Below are 15,176 nucleotides of genomic sequence, written 5' to 3'. Positions count from 1 at the left end.
ATCCTGTTTATGGCCCTGGATCCATGGAAGGCATTATACCGCTGTTCAACAGTATATCAGACCCATTTGTTTCTTTTGTCCTTTGTTTCTATTGCCCTATGAGATGTATTAGTGAAAATACTGCTATGTGAGATGTCTGAGGTTTTACTGCCTATGTTTTCTTCTAGAATTTTTATTATTTTGGGACTTACATTTAAGTGTTTTATCCATTTTGAGTTTATTCTTGTATGGTATAAGTTGGTGATCTAATTACATTTTATTTTGCATATATCTGTCCACTTTTCCTAACACCATTTATTGAAGAGACTATCTTTACTCCATTGTATACTCTTGCTTCCTTTGTCAAATATTAATTGACCATAATGGTGTGGATCATTTGGGGAAGGGGGTCTCTGCTCTGTTCCATTGGTCTATATGCCTATTCTTGTGCCAGTACCACGCTGTTTTGTTACAGTAGCTTTGTAGTATAGTTTTATATCAGTATTATGATCCCTGCAAGTTTGTTCTTCATTCTAGAGATTGCTGAGGCTTTTGGGGTCTTTTCTGGTTCCATTTAAATTTTTTAAATATTTGTTTCAGATCTGTGAAATATGCCATTAGCATTTTAATAGGGATTGTGTTGAATCTGCAGATTGCTTTGTGTAGTATGGACATTTTAATGGTTTTAATTCTTCCAATCCATGAACACTGCATATGCTTTCACTTGTTCATGACTTCCCCTGTTTCTTTTTTTCAGTGTCCTAAAGTTTTCTGAGTACAGGTCTTTTGCCTCCTTGGTTAAGTATATTTCTAGGTATCTTATTTTTTGTTGTTGTTGCAATGGTAAATAGGATTGTTTTTTAGTTTCTCTTTCTGACAGTTCATTATTGGTGTATAAAAATGACATCAATTCACAGATGTTAATTTGTATCCAGCAGGATACAAAGTAGCACTTTGCCAAATTCATTTATTAAATCTAGCAGTTTTTTGGTGGATTCTGTAGAGTTTTCTATGTACAATATGCCATCTGCAAATAATGACAGTTTTATATCCTCCTTTCCAATTTTGATGCCTTTTATTTTTTCTTGTCTGATCACTATGGTTAGGATTTCCAATGCTGTACTGAATAAGAATGGTGAAAGCAGACATCTCTGTCTTATTTCTGATCTTAAGGAAAGCACTTTTAGTTTTTGCCAATTGAGTATGATGTTGGTTGTAGGTTTGTCATATATGGTCATTATTATGTTGAGGTACGATCCCTATATTCCTACTTTGCTCAGAATATTTATCATAAATGGTACCAGATTTTATCAAATTTGCACCTACTGATATGATTATGTAATTTTTATTCTTCACTTTGTGTGTGACATATCACATTTATTGATTTGTGAATATTGTGCCAGCCTTCCATTCCTGGAGTAACCCTTTGTATATGATGTATGATCTTTTTGATATATTGATGGATCCAATTTGCTAATATTTTATTGAAGATTTTAGCATCTATGTTCATCAAGGATATTGACTGTAATTTTCTTTCTTTGTAGTGTCTTTATCTGGTTTTGGAATTAGAATAATGCTGGCTTTTTAAAAAGAGCTTGGAAATCCTCTCTCCTCTTGAATTTTTTTTTTGGAATAGTTTGAGGAGGTTAGGTATCTGTTCTTAGAATGTTTAGTAAAACTCACCTGTGAAGACATCCATCTATGACTTTTGTTTATTGGGAGTATTTTGATTACTTCTTCATTTCATTAGTTGTTATCGGCCTATTCAGTTTTTCTGGTTCTTCTTATTGAGTTTTGTAAGATTATATGTTTCTAGGAGTTTGTCTATTTTGCCCATGTTGTCCAATTTGTTGGCATATAGTTGTTTAATGCATTTTCTTACAGTGTTTTCTATTTCTGTGATGTCAGTTGTTACTTTGCCTCTTTCATTTCTGATTTTATTTATTTGGTTCCTTTCTCTTTGTTTCTTGATGAGGCAGGCTAAAGGTTCATCAGTCTTGTTTATCTTTCCTAGTCGTGGTTTCATTGATCTCTGTATTTTTGTTTGTTTGTTTTTAGTCTGTCATTTCCGCTCTGATCTTTATTTTTCCTTCCTTCTACTTTGGGCTTTTCTTGTTTTCTTTCTAATTCTTTTTGTTGTAGGGTTAGATTGTTTATTTGAGCTTTTTCTTGTTTCTTGACCAGAATCGAACCTGGGACCTTTCAGTCCGCAGGCTGATGCTGTATCCACTGAGCCAAACCGGTTTTGGCCTTCCTGTGTTTTCTTGATGTCAGATATAGTAGTCTTCATTTCTGACTCGTTCTTGTTCATGGTTTCTGTTTCTTTGTTCATGCTGTCATAATTCTCACTAATTGCCTTGTCATTCTCACTAAATTCCTTGAACATCTTTGTAATCATTATTTTGAACTATATCAGATAAATTGCTTTCATCCATTTCAGTTTTATGGAGATTCCTCCCTTTCTTTCATTTGGGGTTGTTCCTTTGTTTCCCCAGTTTAGCTGTCTTTTTGTGTATGTTTCTATGTATTAGGTAGAATTACTATGCCTCCCAGTCTTTGTGGGGTGGCCTTCTGTAGTAAAAGTCCTGTGGGACTCAGTGGTGCAGTCTCCTTGGTCTCCTGAGCCGAGTATTCCAGGAATGTCCCTTTTATCTATTATATGAACTCTCCTGTTATAATTTGGTCTTGATTACTGTTGGCCTGTTTATGTGTATGATCAGCCCTTAGCTAATTGACTGTGAGGCTCAACTCCAACTATGTCATGCAAGTTGTTGTGCAGGCATGCCAGCAGCTGCATTGGGCATGCAAGTGGCAAGTATCTGTCTAGAGCCAGGGGTCCTCAAACTTTTTAAACAGGGTGCCAGTTCACTGTCCCTCAGACCGTTGGAGGGCCGGACTATAGTTTAAAAAAAACTATGAACAAATTCTTATGCACACTGCACATATCTTATTTTGAAGAAAAAAAACAAAACGGCAAAAACACCTGCATGTGGCCCGCGGGCCGTAGTTTGAGGATGCCTGGCTAGACTAAGAGTCGCTGAAATGGCGGTGACAGGGGTCCAGGGAATCATAAGTTTTACACTTATGATTATGGTGGTTTCAGATTAGAAGTGCCCTCAACACCTGGCTTCTCTGCTCAAGGCCTTCATAGACTGAAATCCATGTGTTGGCTGGGCTATATTCTCAGCCAGAAGCCTGACTAGAGAAGGATCAACTTCTGTGGCTCTAGAATGCATAGCAGCTGTGAAACCAGCAGTGGAGATAGAGATCCTGCTGCTTTGAGTCTCTAGGAATTATATTTTTTCTTTTGTTCAGAAGTGACTACTATTAAAATTTTAATATATAACCTGTCTAGTTTTTGTTGTGTGTGAATCCATAGATGTAGACACATATACAATGTATTGTTTTTATAAACTTTATATGTAATGATCATTTTTCTATATAGTTAGATATTTCCTAACATTTTAATGACCACATAATGTTGTATTGTTTGAATGGACTCTGATTTTTTTGGTACCCTGTCAATGTTTAGGATGCTTTCAATTTTTTCCTTTGCAAGAGTAGTATTACTTTTTTTTTTTTTTTGCATGATCAGGAAAACAGATTCCCAAGTACTTTTTGAGACCTAGAATATCCACAATGAAATCTTATAAGCTTAGGAAATAACATCACTTCTTTGCATACAATCTCTTGGCTTTACAGTTACCCTTGGGTTCCAAGTAAAAATACCTCCTCTTCACCCCTTTTAATTTTTATACCGATAAATAAGACTTTCTCTAAATTTCATACTCATATTTAATATGGGTACCCCTGGAATAAATGAATTTATATGTGGTTTGGTATACAAATTTCTGTGTTACATTCAGGAGAAAATAAAATCATATTTGTTGAGAGTTGCAAGTAATTTTTTATTTTTATTTTTTTAATCCTCACCCAAGGATATTTTTAAATTGATTTTGAGAGAGAGAAACATCAATGTGAAAGAAAAGCATTGATCAATTGCCTCCCATACATGCCCCAATCAGGAATCGAACCCACAACCTATGTATGTTCCCTAACTGGGAATCAAACCTGCAGCCTTTTGGTTTACAGGATGATGCTCCAATTAACTGAGCCACCCAGCCAGGGCACAGTAAATATTTTAATGTTTTTCACCATCTATGTTTAAATTTATAGTTAAAATTTTTTTTGTATTTTCTATAATCCTATATAATAACTAATATGCAAATGGTTATCATGCCCTCATGCCGGGGCTGGGGGACCTGAGGCTGTGCCCTCCCCCCCCCCGCCCCAGTGCCATGCTGGGGGGACCTGAGGCCATGCCCCCCCACCCCACCCCCCGTGGGGCTTGATGGAGAATCTGAGTCTGCGTCCCTTATCCGGCACTGGGCCAGGGGACCTGAGGCTGCGCCCCCGGCCCTCTGGGAATTGATGGGGGTGGGGCAGGCTGGGTCTGGGTCGAACTCGATTTCGAGGCACGCATGGCTGGGCGGGGACTTAACTCTGGGACCCGAGGCACACTCAGACTCTTGACAGGAGGGAGATTTTCATATGCATTTTACTCATTTTCTTTCATCTCTGACACTTCTATTATAGAGAAAGGGCAAATAGCAATATTAAAATATTTCCTCTAATTAATTCCCTTTTAATGTGCATGAATTTCGTGCACTGGGCCACTGGTGTTATATATTTCTGTGATGTTAGCAGGTTTTTAATAATAATTTAAGGTTTTAATGAGCCATGTTTTGGGTATAGTAATGCTTTTCTTCTCCCTCTCCCTCTTTTTTTTTTTTTTTGTCTTACTTTACATAGGTTGCTTCTATCTTTGCTTTTGCCACCTGTGGAGGTTTTAAGGGCAAAACAGAAATTCTAGTGAGTTGTCCTCCTAAAGTTTCTGAGAATAAAACCATTACGGCTACTTTTGGTTATCCATTCAGGTGAGTTATTTGTTTGTTTTTATGGTTTAACAACTCTTTTTATTTTCATGTTGACCCATTAAGATTTCCAGCAATTTATTAATCTTGGGAAATAAAAAATTTTGAATTGCATCCTCATTTGTAACTAGTGGTCATTGCTACTCAAACTGTGGCACATAGACCAATGTCTGTCTGCTAGTTGTTTCCATAGTCTATGGTGAAATAAATTATAGAAAATGGGAGTAAGCATTTAGAAACTATTATATGACATTACCTTGACATTTGTATTCTATCATCCCACAGTGGATTAAAAATTTAATAAAACAGACTGCTCCATCACCATAGTGTGAGAAGTCATGATATGGAAGCAAACACAACTTATGAAAAAAATCCCAATTTCTCATGTGTTTGCCATTACTAAATAGTAGTGTTCTTTATATAATTTTAGGACATGGATTTATGTGAAATGAGTTTCTATGGAGTTCCTATCCTATCATAAAACTTCATTTTCTTACTCTCAAATTAAAATGAATTTTTTTTTGTTAATCCTCACCCGAGGATATTTTTCCTTTGAATTTTAGAGAGCGTGGAAGGGAGGGGCAGAAAGAAAGAGAGAAATGTCAATGTGAGAGAGACACATCAATTGGTTGCCTCCTGTACTAGCCCCAACCAGGGCCAGGGTTCAAGTCTGCAATCGAGATATGTGCCCTTGACTAGAATCGAACCTGCAATCCTTCAGTCCGCGGGCCAATGTTCTAACCACTGAACTAAACAGACCAGGGCCAAAATGAATATGTTGTGAATTCTTCTATTTCACTTTAATATTCATTGAACAGTTTATTGAATGTGTCCTATGTTTAAGCCATAGTGTGAAACTCCTTTCATTTACTCTAACTACTTACTTGCCCTCTCTAGGACTCAGTTTTTCTGTTCAGTATATTGGAAATATTACCTATTAACGTCATTTTGATTATTAAATGAAATCTTACGTTAAAGATCTGTCAGTTAGCAAGTGCTTGGTATCATTGCCTCTCCATCTCCCAACTCTTCTCTTATAAATTTGCTGTACAAGGAACTCTTACTGCATCTTTAGCAATAAGTACTCTTGTGAATTATGGATAGGGAAAATAAAAATCTAGGTGAAGTTGGCAGGTAATTAAATCCAGAATTAAAATGTGAATTATTATAATTGGCTCTCCTGGTACCAGTCACACAGACTCTTAGAATGGAATATTATGTCTCAAATTGTAAACTATTTTGTATCAGCCCTCTTACTCTGTTACAGTTTTAATGCAGAAGATAGTATCTGGATTTGTAAATGTTTAAATTAAGTCTGTATTAAATCTATCATGAATCAATTACTAGATATAATGTATAATTTATGTATATATTATGAAAATCTTAATTCATTTTAATATTTGAAATTTTTCTTTTATTTCAAAAGGAAAATGTTTTTAATTTACAGGATAGAGCAAAGTAGGTTTACAGTTATGAGTACATAAAACACAGAGTTTTGTCTTGTATTATTATTTATTAATTGTTATATTTTTCCAGGCAAACAACTGTAAACCTACTTTGCCTTCCCTGTATTTTGGGAATATTTTTTAATGTCATTTTAATATTCTGCCTATGTATTTTTGTCTCTGTTGGTGGAGTCCAGATAATTTATATTGGAGCCTTTTTTTTAATAGGTTGAATGAGGCATCATTTCAGGTTTCTCCAGTAAATACATGTGATATAGGTTGGAACAAGTTTGTCCTTGTTGGAGATTACGCTTCTTCTGCACAATTCTATGTTACATTTGCAGTCTTTGTCTTCCTGTACTGCATTGCTGCTCTTCTGCTCTATGTTGGTTACACAAACCTATATCGGGATAGTCGAAAACTTCCCATGATTGTAAGTAATCACCTTCCTTTTATACAAACATAATTTGTATATGATAAATATGTATTATATTTGCAGTAACATACAGATTTACTTACACTTTAAATAAAAATTCTTGGCATGAGCCAGTTCAACATATTTTGACCTGGGTTTGCCATGAGGTTAAGTTTTCTCCTGTTGTCATCTTTAAGCCAATTCTTTTAGGGTGTTTGAAGCACTTTTTCTGTACTGTAAGGGAGAGCTGAGGTTTGCTTCTTATTCTGTTTTAACCTGGGAAAACTTCAGATATGTAATAGAGCATCTTATGTTGCAAGTAGCAGAGAAATTAAGTAGAACTGCTGACCATACTAGTAGTTTCATAACTGTGGTGCTACTTCTTACCTTTTTTCTCTCTTCTTAAAGACCCTCTTTATGCCTCTACAATACGATCTTGAGGTTAATAGTCAAGAAATTAGCAAACTATAGCCCACAAGCCAAATCTCATTCATTGTTTTTTGTTTTAATAAAGTTTTTTTGGAACACAGCCACACTCAATCATTTACATATTGTCTATGACTGCTTTCATCCTACAGTGGCAGAGTTAAGTACTTGAAACAGAGATAAAAAATATTTACTGCCTTGCCTTTTTTAAGAAAATATTTGCTGACTCCTGGTCTAAATTCCTTAAGTTAAAACCTGATGCTGATAATTCTATAAAAATTATAGAATTCAGCATTAGTGGCATTCATGAGTTAATTTTGAAATGTTGGATGGCAACAAAAGATTTGGATTTGAAGTCCTAGCACCATTCTTGACTTAAGTCTGCTGAGCTAAAGAATAGAAATAATCTCTAATGTTTATTAGTAGAATCTACCCTGGATCATTGGTGACAAATTCAGAGATAAGCCATGGGTTTAAGCTTGACCTCCACTACAGAAAAATAAGTACAAAGGCAGTATTAGTGTTACTGAATTGAAGGGAGAACCAGACGTGTTTTTTGTGATACTGGTCATTTATATCTTGAGAAAATACTGACATGCTAATTATTTATAAATTTACTTTAAAGAAAAGGTATTTAAATATGAAGAAATTATGAAATAAGATAACAGGTTTTATTTATTTACTTATTTTTAATTTTTGCTGCCTGGATCATAAGAATGCAAATGGTAAGTAAGGAATAAAACATATTTTTATCATCCATGTTTATTTCATTTTTTATATATAGGAGAGATTCTTAAACTTGACATTTTTATAAAACATTTCTATATTGTTAGGTGCTTTCCAGAAAAATAGACATCAACTATTTGTAATGTTTAACAGAAATTACATGTTAGGAAGCTATAAAACTATGATGATCAGATATTATATTTGTTAAAATTCTTTATAACTTGTATTTAAATGAAGACATTTCTTGCCATGTTGTCATTATCCCAAAAAATTTTTAAGTTAAATTTAGCAGTGAGCCTTTCATTTCTCATATTTTGTTTAATAAGCTTTAAAGTTACCACACTTTTAAAAGCAACATACAAATCTAGTTTTTTCTTTTTTTTAATGTTTATTGATTTCAGAGAGGAAGGGAGAGGGTGAGAGAGATAGAAACATCAATGATGAGAGAGATCATTGATCAGCTGCCTCTTGGGATGCCCCACACTGAGGATCAAGCCTGCAACCTGGGCATTTGCCTTGACCAGGGAACCAACTATGACCTGGTTCATAGGTCAACACTCAACCTCTGAACCATGCCAGCTGGGCCAAATCTAGTTCTTTTGTGAAAGGTTTTTCTGTCTAATAAAACTGATCTAGTTGCATCAATCAGAAAGTTAAAAGTAATTTTTCACCTCATGATCAACTAGTGGTCATGTAGAGAGATAATTCAGAATTAATTTCTTAAGTGGGTTTTTTTGTTGATACAGCATATAATAGATGCTTTTTGTAGTAAAAGTCCAGCTTCTAAATTAAATTTTGAATTCTACTTTTAATTTAAACATATAAATATAAAAAAGTTTTCTCAAGATACCCAAATTTTTAAATATAGCCAAATATGACATTGATTTTTTATTTTAAAGTACTGTTTGTTAATGATGACATTCTTTTATTTTAGCAATCCTTTGCTAAGGTATTTCTAGGAACATTTCAATTGTGACATTAAATCCATTATAGTTCCCTTTTTAAGTAAATGTACTACTTTTTTTGTGTTAAGTAGCAGGAGCTTAAGGTTTCTAGGCCATGTGGAGAATCAGAAATACCATAAAATAAAACCAAACAAATATAGGGTATCCCAGATCCTAAAAATCTCTCATGAATCATATCCTGATTATTGGTAGGACCAGGGCTGCCATAGCCAGCTACAGTGTGAACTGCTGCAGACCTCCAGGCATGCATGGTGCATCATCTTAACTAGAATCAGGACAAAATCTATCTTCAGAGACCCACATTTCCTCCTCACCCTAGGGTTACTCTATGCATCATTTTCAGAAAAGTTTTTGAAGTACAAGAATGTCATGTCTTAAGCATCAGCAAAGTAGAGTTAAAGAACATAATCATGAAAGGGAAAAAACAGCTTGTTGTTTAATTAGAAATTTGGAGGGGGAAAAAATAAAAATTAAGAGGATTTGATACATATATTGGTCAAAGCTGTGAACTTGAGCCCAGAGATTACTTTTTAAATGTGATAACCTCATACATACTACTTCCAGTTCTTCAAAAGTCATTGTATTTCTAGCAAGGGTTTAGGAAATGTCTACCTGCAGCAAAAAGTACAGCAGCAAAAAGGAACTACCTCAGTGCAAAAATTTAAGCTATAAAGTTTCTGTCTTTTTCTCTTTGATCTACATTTGTTAAACGGATCAGTAACAGTAGAAAGCTCAAATACAAAATGTAAATACCTCCATGTTTGTAAAGTTAATCATATTGTTTTGGGTTCTCTAATCACAAGATATTTATTCAATGTATTTTGACCAATTGGACAAGCTATATGTAACATGATTTCTGTATCTTGTAAGTGGTCACTGGTGTTTATCCTAAATAAATAACTAAGAGCTGGCTGGCAAAAGTAATTAAAAACTAATCAGATTCATTTTTAAAACAAAACATGTCTGGAATAAGCTCCAGAATCCATTCCTGAGCTTGGAGTTTTGCTGCAATTGTGTACAAGCTCATAGCCTTGAGTATATCCTAATATATAACATTAAAAGATATAAATTTTTACATTACTCCCACTTTGGTCTTTAACTTAAAGGAAGACTAAACAAAGTGGGACTTATACTTTATATTATACAAATGCACATTTTTTAAAGGTGTTATTTAGATCTTTATAACAATACTGACAAATTTTAGTTTCCCAGCAGAAAGGATTGAGTAAGAGTAGATGGTTTTTTTCCTTTCTTCATCTTATTAGTTCGAGAAAAAACTATTTAAAATATTAAAAACTTTAGTTCTGATTTTAGAAATACAAATAGCAAAGATTTTAGTAGAAAACTACTAGGATAAGGTATTTTCAGAGATTTCTTTTTTGTTCTTTTATTATTATAATGAGCATTCTTAAAATTTCATGATCATGAATTTAAAAAGACTAGTCTTCCTGATATGTGCTTTTCACCATTTGATTTTGCATACCATGGAGAATTAGATTTAACTAAAGTTAGTTTTGCCAGAACAATCTGATAAAGCAGAAGGAAGGAAGGGTAAGGGAGTTAAAGAGTATATGCAAGGGATTATATTAAAGGACTTTAGAATATAAATTAAGGAGGGAAATCAGAGCATAAGTGAGATTGAAAGACAATAAACAAGTGATAAGATCAGATTGTAGGTCTCCATGGGGGGTATTTTTAAGGTGTAGTGCCAGATAGAGGTAGCTGCAAAGAGAAGTGCTATTGGGGAGTGGGCTGTTTAAAATAGAGATTATGAAAGGATACAGTTATTGGTGATAACGGTCTAAGATATGGTCCTGGGAGTGAGTGGCTTAGGTATGCTTGTGGTAAGGACCATGTAAAACCTTAATTTCTAGTGTAAATATCTTTACTCCTAAAGAGACTATTGAGTCTTATTTAGTGTCGTTGCTCAGGCTTTGGGCTAGTAATAATAAACAGCAATGTTTATTATGTTGACTGTGCCCTTTTTTATCAAGTGTATCATGAAGGCCATTTCTCAGTACCATGGGATTCGATGTAATCTCAATTCCTTCATTATGGATTTAAATTTAGTATTTTTAAATTAACTGTTCATTATTAATTCATATTTCTTTTTACTTTAGGACTTTGTTGTTACTCTTGTTGTCACATTCTTGTGGCTGGTGAGCACTTCAGCCTGGGCTAAAGCTCTTACAGATATTAAAGTAGCTACCGGTCCCAGTATTGTCCAGGAACTTACACCCTGTCATTCTCAAGGATTGATGTGTTATTTTGGCTCTGTGACTAGTATGGGATCCCTAAATGTATCTGTGGTATGTATGCAGTATTTATAAAATATTTCATTTCACTTATTTGAAAAACCTTATCTAGTAATTTAAGAAAACAATAGCTTTTAATAATTTCTAGATGTGTTGGGTTTTATTAAACTGTCAGAATCCTGGTTACCATATAATCTTTACCTTTATAACAACAAAGAAAAGTTTGTTAGAAAAATTAGAAAATGGGTTTGAACAAGATCATAATTGAGTCTTTTTTATCATTAAAATTGATTAGGCAAGACTTTTACCTGATAGGTACATACAATAGTCATTAACATTAAGTCAATATGCCAGGTGTTACACTAAGGGCATTACACTCATGTCTTACGTGATCCAACAATCTAAGGGAATGTGGGAGGTGGCATTATTATCTTCATTTTACAACTAGGAAAAAATATAGCTCCTATTAATTCACCCAAGTTGGCAAACCAAGGTTTGAACCAGATCTGACTTTATAGAACTCGTTCTCTAATCTTACTTACTCTGAGTCTATGAAAGTAATACTTTCCTGGTTTAATAAATAACCTAAAAAAAATTAAGTCTATGTAAATGTACTCTATTTAGTCCTCTATTTTACCAAAATTCAGATAAATATATAATTAAATATAATGTTATATGGAGTGTATTATGTTTAGGGAGGTCTCGTGTCTTTTTAAGAAAGTGTTGGGTGAAGTTAGTGCTGCCTTATAAAGCATTTGGCCAAATTTTTGCTTTATAACTTTGTAATCGAAAGATCACCTTTTTTGCACTTACATCGATTGATAATATCTGAAATGGACAGTTTCAGAAGTGTTTTTGTATGCACATATACAAAAAGTTATAAAGCTTTGTCTTCAGTAATACGCTAGTACTCTCAAACTTCTTATCCCACTCTTCATATTCTTTTTACAAATATAAGAACATATTTATATTTCTTGAATTTAGGGAAAAAAAACATGAAGATAGGGGTAGCTTCAGTTTATTCATCTTTGAGACTTCCTTCTTATCAAATTTATACCAGAGACTAATGTAAGATGTGAAATAAAGTTCTTCTGACTCCTTTTCTCTTCTGCCTATAGTTGTTGGAGTAGGAAAGATGGTAGGTAGTAGGGGGTATAAAGTAGGGAAGTAGGAAAAAAACACACAAGGCAGTTTAAAAGGAGGGTTTTAGTTATGCTCTCAAAGTTAATTCTATTTTTTATAGTAATGACCATGCAAAAATAATATTTATTTTTAGTCATGGTTTTATATGTTACAAATTTAGAGATTTAGCTTTATTTCATTGGGAATAAGTCATTATATATTTGAATTTGGCATTTAAATATACAGTATTTTTTATTCCATGTCATATGTAGTTTAAACTTTATATGAAATAATGGTATACTGCCTGGAAATGTTAAGTATTTAAGGAAAAATATGATGGGTAAGAATAAAAATATTCATTAAAAAGTAGGTATTAGATCTTCATGTTTATTTTTCTCTTTCTTAGATCTTTGGCTTTCTGAATATGATACTTTGGGGAGGAAATGCATGGTTTGTGTACAAGGAGACCAACTTACACAGTCCATCAAATACTTCTGCTTCTCATACCCAAGGAGGTATTCCACCTCCTACTGGAATATAATTTAAGGGAGAAGTACACTGTATAAAATATACGTCTATACTACGACCTGTTTGCCAACATCTTGAGAAGCATTATGTGTTTCTAATAAAAGTAATGGCTTTTTCAATAAATTGGTGGGTTTAAAATTTTGCTGCTTTTTTACACAAAGCCTGTACCTTTCCTAGAAATTTAAGATGTAAATGTATTCGTACATGTAAATTTGAAAATTCAGGGCCTATTATGAGATGATATACATTTTTAAATGAACATTAATTTCTTCGCTAACTTGTTTGCCTTCCAGAGTGTTTACACTTTAAGCTTAACATGTATCTTCACTCAGAAAAGAGTTATATTGTCATATCATAATAGGAAGAAAAATCTATTTGGAATATACACTACTGTCAGTTTGTACAGATCATATACCTAAGACCTATCTTTGTTTAAGAAAGCATTGATTACATAAATCATATTTAGAAAAAACATATTTAGTTCAGAATTTATATCTGGACATTGTTTATATGTATGGAAAATTTTTAATTGCAAAGACTGGGTGTATGTTTTATTTGTTTTTCTAAATGACCTGCAGTACTTAATAGGTGTGCTAAAATGTTTTGGGAGTGGGGGTTGAAAATTTCTAATAGATGTATGTTAATTTAGTAATTCTCATGAGATGTAAGCTTCCATTATGCTGGTTGTTTAATAGACTTGCTATATAAGCAGAAAGAACATGGTTCAACTAGATATTTTGATATCTGTGGGCATTACTCTTAGTGATATTTGTTGTCCTTTGTTGCTCATGCCACTTAACTGCAGGCTGAGACCTATTCTCCTTGCAAGTAGAATAAAATAATCTACTTTTTTTGGCAGACCCTATTCATATGGTTAAAAAAATTAAGATTGCCTTTTATTTTTGAAACCTTTAATATTTAGATTCAATGAAGTTGTTATTGAATTTAGCATTAATATTGTGAAAATAAATGCAATTCGGATTTCATATTTCTTAATGTTCATTCTTATTTCACAAATGGTTGATAATGAAATTATGCATCATAAACCAGGAATCTTTGATGTTTTTTAATTTGTATTTCTGATTGCGATTGAGGTTGGTGATCTTTCTTTGTATTTAATGGCCACTTAGGTTTTCCTTATTCTGTATTGCCTATTTATCTTCCATGGATTGTGCTTTTTGTGTCTTTAGGTATATTTGAATCCAGGGCTTATTCACATTTTGCTTCCTAATCTTTTTGTTGTACAGGCCAGATTTTGTATTCTTACCACTTGATTGTTTATTTGTGAAGCATGTCTTGCTATTGCCTTATTTTTGTTGATTTTATTCATGACAAGAATTGTCAGTATGAGAATATATCTTTTATGAAACCAACTTAATAAAGAAGTCAAAAGAAAGAGTGCACTGATTGTTATATTCAAAGAGCAATGCAAAATAAAATTAATTTTCAAAGCAAGCAAGAGAATATCACAGTAGTTTTTTGGGTGTTGTTTTTTTTTTTATGTTTGGCAAGGAATAAAAGATAAAAAATGCTTTGGAGACCCTGCATCTATCCTTTTTTTTTTTTTTTTCCCCAATCTCATTTTTTAAATGTTTGTTTATAACCTTCAAGTGAAACCTTTTCTAATTGACTGTCCATCAGTTAGGCACACAGATTCTTGATTAAGTGTGCATGCCCTGGAGCCTAACTGAATTTTAATCTTGGCTTCACCACATACTAGCTAATTAACTAGGCACATTACTTACCTGCTGTATGATTCAATTTGGTTATCTGAATAATGGGAATAAGAATGCTGTGGACCTAAAAGTACTTAAAAGGATAAAGTGAGTTAATAGACGTAAACTCCTTTGACCTAAAAGAGTATGAGGATGAAGGGAGATAATAAATGTAAAGTCCTTAGGAATAATGTTGAAAAAAAGTAGGTTGTTTATAAATGTTTACTATGATTACTAACTTGATAGCATCTATCAAGAGACTCCTTTAGATGGAGTCCATGGGAAGGGTGATCGGGAACAGAAAGGCCGGACAAGCTTCAGGATTACATGAGCCTCCCTTTATTTTCCCCTAAGAGTCTGGGATGTCTTGGTATTTATATGTCTGTTGTGGTAGAAGTACCTAAAGTTAAGGACATTAAAAATTAATAGCTATTGAGATTACGATAGATCTAGAAAGGAGTCCGTTTTGTTGCCTTTTCACCCCCTGATTTTGAGTCAACATTACAGGGTTCAGTAATTTATAGGATAATTTCCAGCAATGGAAGAAATAACAGCTTGGAACTTTTACTCGGTGGTAGGTTACAAAGAATTATTTGTAAATAGCACCAGTACTAATGTTTGTGCGAATTGAGGTCAATTGGATAATGATACTTAAAATAATTACTA

The 15,176-nt window shown here is 33.4% G+C and overlaps 1 protein-coding gene across 1 annotated transcript in view; it reads left to right on the top strand.

Annotated features, from left to right (window-relative positions):
• Positions 1 to 14,250, top strand: part of SYPL1 (synaptophysin like 1) — a 31,433-nt gene extending 17,183 nt beyond the window's left edge. The window contains exons 2-5 of the mRNA XM_028158863.2: positions 4,792 to 4,916; positions 6,587 to 6,791; positions 11,011 to 11,199; positions 12,674 to 14,250. Coding sequence (XP_028014664.1) covers positions 4,792 to 4,916; positions 6,587 to 6,791; positions 11,011 to 11,199; positions 12,674 to 12,808 — 654 coding nt within the window. The 3' untranslated portion in view covers positions 12,809 to 14,250. The remainder of the gene's footprint in view (positions 1 to 4,791; positions 4,917 to 6,586; positions 6,792 to 11,010; positions 11,200 to 12,673) is intronic.
• Positions 14,251 to 15,176: the final 926 nt, after the last annotated feature.

Source organism: Eptesicus fuscus, chromosome 14 (genome assembly GCF_027574615.1).
Source record: "Eptesicus fuscus isolate TK198812 chromosome 14, DD_ASM_mEF_20220401, whole genome shotgun sequence".
NCBI classification, from domain to species: domain Eukaryota; kingdom Metazoa; phylum Chordata; class Mammalia; order Chiroptera; family Vespertilionidae; genus Eptesicus; species Eptesicus fuscus.
Note: the sequence above shows the minus strand (reverse complement) of the source record. Positions and strands in the feature narration are given on the sequence as shown.